This window comes from Emydura macquarii, unplaced genomic scaffold, assembly GCF_026122565.2.
Source record: "Emydura macquarii macquarii isolate MOO-44397 ecotype Brisbane River unplaced genomic scaffold, CSIRO-AGI_Emac_v2 contig_3220, whole genome shotgun sequence".
Lineage (NCBI taxonomy): Eukaryota > Metazoa > Chordata > Testudines > Chelidae > Emydura > Emydura macquarii.
This window is the reverse complement of record NW_027133357.1, coordinates 10929644-10937636: the sequence shown is the minus strand read 5'-3', so window position 1 is coordinate 10937636 and position 7993 is coordinate 10929644. Positions and strand designations below refer to the sequence as shown.

Here is a 7993-nt window from a genome sequence, read left to right as displayed (position 1 = left end):
TTTAATTGCTCTGTACTGATTTCCATAAATCCTAGATAAGATTTTATTTATTTCCTCATAAGAACTTTTTATTTATTTATTGATAAAAGGTTTATTTGCACATTGACAGGACATGGAAATGGAAATTCATACTTCTTGGTTATAAAGGGTGAATTAGTTACCTGTTCAAAAGGCTCAAAAGCCATTAAAATGACATTTGATGACCCAGAAAAAAGTTCTAAATTAGGTAAGCGCATTACAGAGATTTAAAAATTGAAATATTTCCCCCTCCGTCCACAGACTTTCCATTTAAAAATTGAAAATACCCATGAGAATGCAGAAGTGTACTCCCTACTGCACCTTTTCATGTTCACATTTCATCAACAGCTTTCCTCTTTAGCCACAAATTTACCAGAAAAAGCAAGCTACGTAAAAAAAATGCAGCGTCTAACACAAACAATTTGATGGGGGTGTGTAGAGAGAAGGGGAGGGGTGCCAGAGCACAGGAAGCCTTTTGACGGGAAACTATCGACATTTGGTTTTAATGAATGTTTTAAAACCCCAGGAAATGGAGAGCATGTTTGGAGAGTATAAAATCAGGAGGTCCATCAAGGTGAAGGCATTCAGATCTGGCTTTTTGCCTCATGAAACTGAACTAATAACTGGACCACAAGAAAGAAACTCAGCTGAGAAATGAAACTTTTCACAGCACTCATTTTCCTAGCCCTGCTTGCCAGCATCAAACATGCCAGCTGTCAGCTCACAGAAGAAAGCTGCGTGCACCTTGCTCATCGCCTGCCTATGGAGCTCAAACATCTGCGGATTGCATTTAATGAAATTAAAGATTATTTTGTGAGTATGACACCTTTCAAAGCCTGGCTCCTTCTGACTACTGCTTTTGCACATTCCGTGATTTGGCATGCCCACACACAGGAGAGGCAGGTTTCTTGGGGCAGAAAAGATTTCGATGTAGGCACACCGTGTCTTGCATTCACAGCTGTGAGTGAAATAAGTCGTTTAGTTTCATCACTCACTAAGGGGAGAGAAAATGTGCAGTTGCAATTTACAGAAAAAGCAGCAGCTTTCACAATGAATTTTAGTTCATTTTAATTTTTTTCGAGATTGCTTTTAAAATGATTCCTTTACTGACAGGGATAAATTTAACTCTGGTGTAAGTGGGTGCAACTCCATTGAAGTTAATGATGGATGAGATGGTAATATTTCACCACGGCTTTAAAGTTGTGATAAAGAACAAACAATAAGCTACAACCGAAGTCAGAAAGAAGTTATTCCGTCTAGAGAACGTAGTGCCTATTTCCCTCTCCTGCATGGGAATGCTGTGTGCGGATAGGTTGGTAGGGTGGCATTAAACCTTTGTAGTGGGAGATGTACTGGAACGGTCTTGCTGACAGCTGAGCAAAGTAGTCATGCAAAAAGGGATGCATAGCATTTGTAATTGTATTAGTACCAATATTGCCTTGAATGCATCTAAATTGCAATTTAAATTAATGGCATTATGCACTAATAAAATGAGATATCATCCATCTAGGTTAGATCCCTGAATAATGGTACTGTGTGTGTATTATTAGCCAAATTAACATGACAGATGGTAGGTATATAGGATTTAAGACTTCTTGTCTTCTTTTGACTTCAAATTAGTTGCACAGGAGTGACAAAGGTGAGACAATATCAGCATCTGAATGTTATTGTGTGATATATATAAATTCTGTATGCTCAGATGCTTTTGTTTCCAGTGTTTCTTTAAGACGACGACACACACAGTCGAGCAAACCCAACAGTCTTATGAACTGAAGTACTTTTATACTGTAGAAATGAAGATATTGTAGGCTGCCTACCTTGGTAAAACTGACATTTCCATTGCATACTTTTACAGCAAGCCAAAGATGATGAACTTGACATCTTATTGCTCAAGGAGGATTTACTGAAAGATTTTAAGGTGAGAACTTTGTTGTGCACGGTGAATCTAATTCTCAGCTAATTCCATTCTAACGGAGCCAGCTTGAAGTACTATGCAAAGCTTAGGGTGGTTTTAAAACTGGTAGTACGATAAGAATATTATATCTATGAAAACTGGCTTCATTGTATCTTTGCCCATCGGACATCTGTCCAAGATAGTCACTCCCTGCTTCTGTTTTCATGCTTGGTATGGTCTAGTGGTCAGAACACAGGACTGGGAGCCAGGAACTCTGGGCTTCCCAAGATGCTGATGCTGTCTGTGGGCTTGGGCAAATAGCGTCACCTCTCTACATCTGTTTCTCCATCTGTAAAGCGGGGGTAAAAATGCTTATTTACCAGCCTCACAGGATGGCAGTACAGCATTGTGGAAAGCACTGTATAAGGTGCGAGAGCTTTTACCTCCATAGCATAACCTCTAGAACCAAACCGCTAGCCAGTGAGGACACCTGAATGACTGATTCTGACAGCTGTTGATGACGTTTCCTCCATTTGTGGCGGAGTGCCATTAATGAGGCTCACTCCTCTTCCTGCAGGGTTATTTGGGCTGCCAGTCGGTGTCCGAGATGATCTGGTTTTACATGGCTGAAGTCTTACCAAAGGCGCTCAACGACAGCGAAGGCAACAAGCGGAGCGTGGACTCTATTGGCAATATGCTGCTGCAGCTGAGAAGGACACTGACGCGCTGTGTGAGTACCGGAGCTTCCTTTCGCAGGGCACTTGCCAGCTCCTCGGGGAGCAGAACACAGGCTGATCTCCACCCATGTATCCCGAGCAAAGCGGCAGCACGAAACCTCTGCAGCTTCTCGATGGAGAGCTTCTTGACAGTTCTGTGCTGCAAGAGCCAGAGGGGCTGCAGAACAGGCCCACAGTGAAGGGAGGGGAATGCGAATGTTCAATCCCCTGCTCCATCACAGACCTCCTATGTCACTTAGACCAGTGCAGTGACTCAACAAGAAGCCAAGGGTGGTGTCCTAGGGGGAAAGTCCTACTAACGTTTTGCCAAGCCACCTTCAGTCTGAGAGCTTTGCCACGGACGTCAGTGTAGGTCGCACAGTGACAGGCACATTAGACACACAGCCCCGCTGGACTCAGGGGACTGACCTCTTTGTCAGTACATAAAAGGGAGGCAAAATGTTACTCCTCACTGTATATAGTCCGGCATGGACCGATTGACACACACAGATAGAGACTGCAGCTGGGAAATGTCTGACTCGTGACCCAAGCGGTCTCTGCTGGCTCCTGCTATCTAGGAATCTATGATTTATAGAATCGAGATTCAGTTGCAAAGTTTTAGAAACAATTTATTTATCTTTCAATGCCAGCCAGTGGCCCTGTAACAAACACTGATTAGGGATGAATGAACAAGGGTTCCTTTTGAAGCCCTTACCTGAAAGGAGCTGCTCTCACACAGTCTGGGAAGGCAGAGCTCAAGCGGAATGCAGCCTCAGTCCTGGAACTGCCTGGCTGTGGTGTCCTGACTTTGACATCTGGTAGTGAAATGACTCAGCTAGTGAGCAAGCAATTCAGCAAAGGGGAGGGTGAACCCTCCCAGAGAGGACATCACCCGGACTATTTGCTGACCTGGTTCCTAGACTCCTCGAGAGACGGTGCTGAGGGGAACATAATGGATATTGTTACTTGCATAGGGGTAGCATCTGGAGGTCCCAATGTGGATCAAGGCTCCTTTGGGAAGGACACTGTACAAAGTAGCTACAGTTCCTGCTCCAAAGAGCTCACAAACTAAAAAAAGACCAGGGATGGCTGAAGGGAGGGAGAAAGGACACAACAGCCTAGCAAGGGGGACACGGGGCTAGTCCCCCTTAGTATAAATATCTGTTAATGTATTCCATTTGGATCTATCACAATGGCTTAGTTTTGAGGGGCACGCACAGCTGGCAGGGGGGAGATAATGGGAATTTTGGAGTAAGAGGGAAAAGGCTGAGGGAAGAGGGAAATCTGGCAGAAAGGAGGAAAGCACGGACTTGTGGGGAGACTGGGGCCGGGTAGCTGAAGGGCTGCAGTGGTAGGAGGAGCGGGGATGAAGAGGACTCGGTAATAGTTTCCCTGGCACACACCGTATTTCCAGAAATACTCCTTTGTGCACTAGTTGGCCTGGGGCAGCCTGTCCATAACATCCAGAGTGCCACGCCGTGGCACAGTGCAGTAAGCTGTACCGCAAAGGAAGGCCGTTTTGTATTAAAAATCCCTTATTGCTTCCCTTCACAGCACAGATTCTTCTTCTGCGAGAACAGGAGCCGAACAATAGAGCAGATCAAGGAAACATACAATAAGGTAATTCTCCTGTCCCATTGCTAACCATGTCCTTAGGGAGCAACCCCTCAGCCCATTCAAGTCAATGGAGTGACTTCAGTTGAAACAGCATCAGACCCTTATTGAAAAACTTTGTGGTTGGCATACTTAAAACATGAGGAAGTGGCAAAAAAAAGAAGCATGGGGGCCAGGGGAATGTCAGTGCAGGCTCTCATAAAAGTGAGGGTTAATAAATAAATAACCCAGTCCATGAATCCCCTTTTTTTGTTCAAGGTTCCAAAATGTTTGGCTCATTTACTTTTGCACTTCTGGCCTGGATTGGGACCAGAAATGCAGCAGCGCCATAACACTGGCCCGCTCAAGCCGCCTGCTACATTCCCACCGCCACTCTTTCACATGCAAGAGGGCGAGTCTTTTCAGATGAAAGGCAGAGACGTATCAAAAGCGATAGTGGCTGCTGAACCTTAACTGATCCTGAACGCTCAACCTTCTAAGCTTTGATGGTCCAGCCCGGGACATTGGATATACGTTGCTTTATCACAGACTCCCTGTATGACCTCTGGCATTCTCTGGGCCTTGATTCTGCCTCTGAACAATGGTGCTAACAGCACTTCCCTACCCCGCAGGGGTTTCGCAAGAACAAGTATACCCAAGATTGTGGAGCACTCAGATATTATGTAACAGGGCAGTGTCAGACAGATATATAGCTGCACTAACGGGAGCAACTGCAGGAAAACCGCTTACATGGTAGACAGGGAATTAGAGCGTGTACACATGCTGCATATTATCTAGACAAACATCTGTCGGGTATATTATACAACCACAAAGTTTATCAGTTCACGTTGTCCAAAAGCTGGCATTATGATTCCTATTGCAGCTGGGTGAATGTAGCATAAAAAAAACCCTGCAGTTTTCCCCCCGAAATCACAAAGAGTTTGCTTTGAGTGTGTTCGCATTATTTGTGTTGCTTGTCCCTGAATATTCTGTCAAATGAAAGTATTTTAAGCAAGTAAAGCAGACTCCCTGTGGGAAGCCAATTTTGAATTCTTCAACCCAAGCATTCCCATTGGAAATTGATCCTAAATATTACATTCACCCAATCAGAGAAAGAGAAATACACCATAAAAGCTATCATAGACTCATAGAAGATTAGGGTTGGAAGGGACCTCAGGAAGTCATCTCCTATGTTATTTCTTCTCCTACAAATTTCAGCTATGTCTACAAATAAACCAGTTGACATTCTGATTACGCTTAAGCAACTGCTTCTCAACTACACAGCAATTCTCTTGTCACTTGTGAGTTAGCTATGATTCAATGTTTGTGGTTTAATGAGAATCTGAGCAACATTTCCATGCACTCTATGAATTACGCATCGAGGCTTATCATGCTTTAAATTAAATTATCTTGTAATTTATTAGACACTTAACTACTCATGTGTAAATGAATTCATGTGAAATAACCTATTTTCTTCCCCCCCCCAGCTACAAGAAAAAGGACTCTATAAGGCAATGGGAGAATTTGACATATTCATTGACTACATTGAAGAATACTTGAGGATGAAGATAAGAAAGTGAAACCCCCAAAAGTTCTGCATCTTTCACAACAAGGAAACTGCTGTTTTATAAAAGTAACGTAAGACTCTCCAAACACAAGACATAGAATAACCCTATTGTTTGGGCCAAGGGTTATGGCTGAATAGTATTAATGCTGTATTTTTAAAAAATCATATTGCACCTACAGGGTTAAGTATTTATTACCTCCAATACCTCATTGTTTTCGTTTACAGATGTCTTATTTTTTTTAAATAGGAAAAAACTATGTCATTTTAAAACTATTTATTGTTTGATATTTGTACATTGTGTGTATGTATGATTGTGCTATTTTTATACTTTGCTTGGAAATACCCCAATTTATATTTCAGGAAATAATCTGGAGGGAGTAGCTAATGAGCCAGACTCATCCCTGGCATAATTCCACTGAAGTCAGGGTCCATCTAATGGAGAGCTAGCACTTCTAGGCCCCGAATCCAGCAAAGCACCTATACTCACATGCTTATGGTTAAGCACGTGTTTAAGGGCTTTGCTGAATCAGAGCCCTAGTCCGTGAGCTAAACATCTGTAGGCATGGCCCTGTCACGGTCTCTGTTCTGCAATTCAGAAAGGGAACTAGCCTATTCTCTAGCATCAAAATTTCCCCACCTTAAAATAGCCAGTTAATCAGAGCTAAAACAGAGGGCTTTTTCTTTCCTGAAAAGTCTCTAGGTCATCTTTCCATGAAATGAAATTTGGTGGGGGAGGGTTTACATTCAAAACCTTAAATTCTCTAGGATCTCCCGGGGATGACGTAACAACAGACTCTGATCAACCTGACCTCAGTTATTTATATCTTAGCTCACTATCATAAGAAAAAAAAATAGTATTTGGAATGAAATACTTTAGTTCTAATAGAACTTAACTTGTATCTGCTACGAGCCATTTAATCAGCTGACTTTCAAAGCTGCTGGGGACATCCACAGCTGCTCTTGAAGCCAAATTGGAGTAGCAGGTGCACAGCACCTTTGAAAGTCAGGCCTTAGTGTCTTAACCTTCAGTCTTTGACTGGGATTAACCCACTGATTGGTTAGGGGTGAGGGGATAATTTAATTACCCACCATTTTAAGGTGGATTTGGTTATTTGCATTCAAATGCATGAAACTGCACATAACACTGGCAATAGTTTGCTTCGCTTGACTTCTTGAACCAGGAGCTGCAATAGGCAAGTGCTACACTAGAAATGTTACAGTCAGTCTTGGTTCTACATACCAAGAGAGTCACTATTCTCTGCATTTCAGTATTCGATTCCCCCTTGTTTCGTGGACTTAGGTGCTTAATATGCAGAGAATAACAGAGTGAAATGCAATAACATTTGGGAGCTGGGTTCTAATATTTAGAAGTCCGAAGATGCTCCACTGTAATGAAACGCTGTCAGTTTGTCATTCATTGTACTGTACTTTGTAAGTTACCATTAAGAAAAGAAATAAGAAGATTTATACTTAGCTTGTACTTTCCGAGATAATGCCAGAGGGTCGGGGTTGTGTCCCTGTCCCAGGAATGTGGTACAGTGAAGCTGGTTATACAACAGAAGTAACCAGCCCAGCTGCGTCACTGCTGTTCTGCAGCTCAAAGAGCTAAAAGTCATGCTGACTTAGGCACCGACTCTAAGAAAGGGCAGGCTTTGGTGTAAACAGTGTCAATTTCAATCAGGCTTCTGCAAAAGTCTGCTCCTTTTTCATTCAACTCCTGTCAAGCCAACTCTGCACGCCTTATCCCAGCAAAGCTCCCTTTGGCTTGAGCGATATAGCAGGGCTGTGAACTGGACAAGTGAATTACAGCGACAGCAGCCAGACTCAGAAAGTTCCCTCGAGCCAACGGCAATTTCTGTTCCACAAGACGCATTGCTGTTCGGAGGGGCAGAGCCTTTGCTTAAGGTTCTGTTGGTGTGTTCATGCGCCTGTCTGCAGAATTTTCATCTATTTTTATGTCTATGTAAAAATAAATCTTTTATGTTTTCTAATAGAGCTCTGATCTGTTTTCTTCTTTCAATTTATTAACATGGTAATCAATGGGAAATATTGCCCACCGGCTAGAGGAACGGCACTTTTTTGGTGTTGTAAACAACATTCAGTCTTCCTTGAGCAGTTCACATTAGGATCCACGGTCATAGATAGTCTGTCCCTCCCCTCCCCCCATGCAGAGGGATCTGCTGGGGCAGTCTGAATCAGTGTGAC

The 7993-nt window shown here is 43.0% G+C and overlaps 1 protein-coding gene across 1 annotated transcript; it reads left to right on the top strand.

Moving 5' to 3' along the window:
• Nucleotides 1-672: 672 nt before the first annotated feature.
• On the top strand, nt 673-5801 carry IL10 (interleukin 10). The gene is made up of 5 exons (XM_067531689.1): nt 673-831; nt 1874-1936; nt 2490-2642; nt 4183-4248; nt 5709-5801. Exons 1-5 carry the CDS (start codon nt 673-675, stop codon nt 5799-5801), a joined length of 534 nt encoding a protein of 177 aa, XP_067387790.1.
• Nucleotides 5802-7993: the final 2192 nt, after the last annotated feature.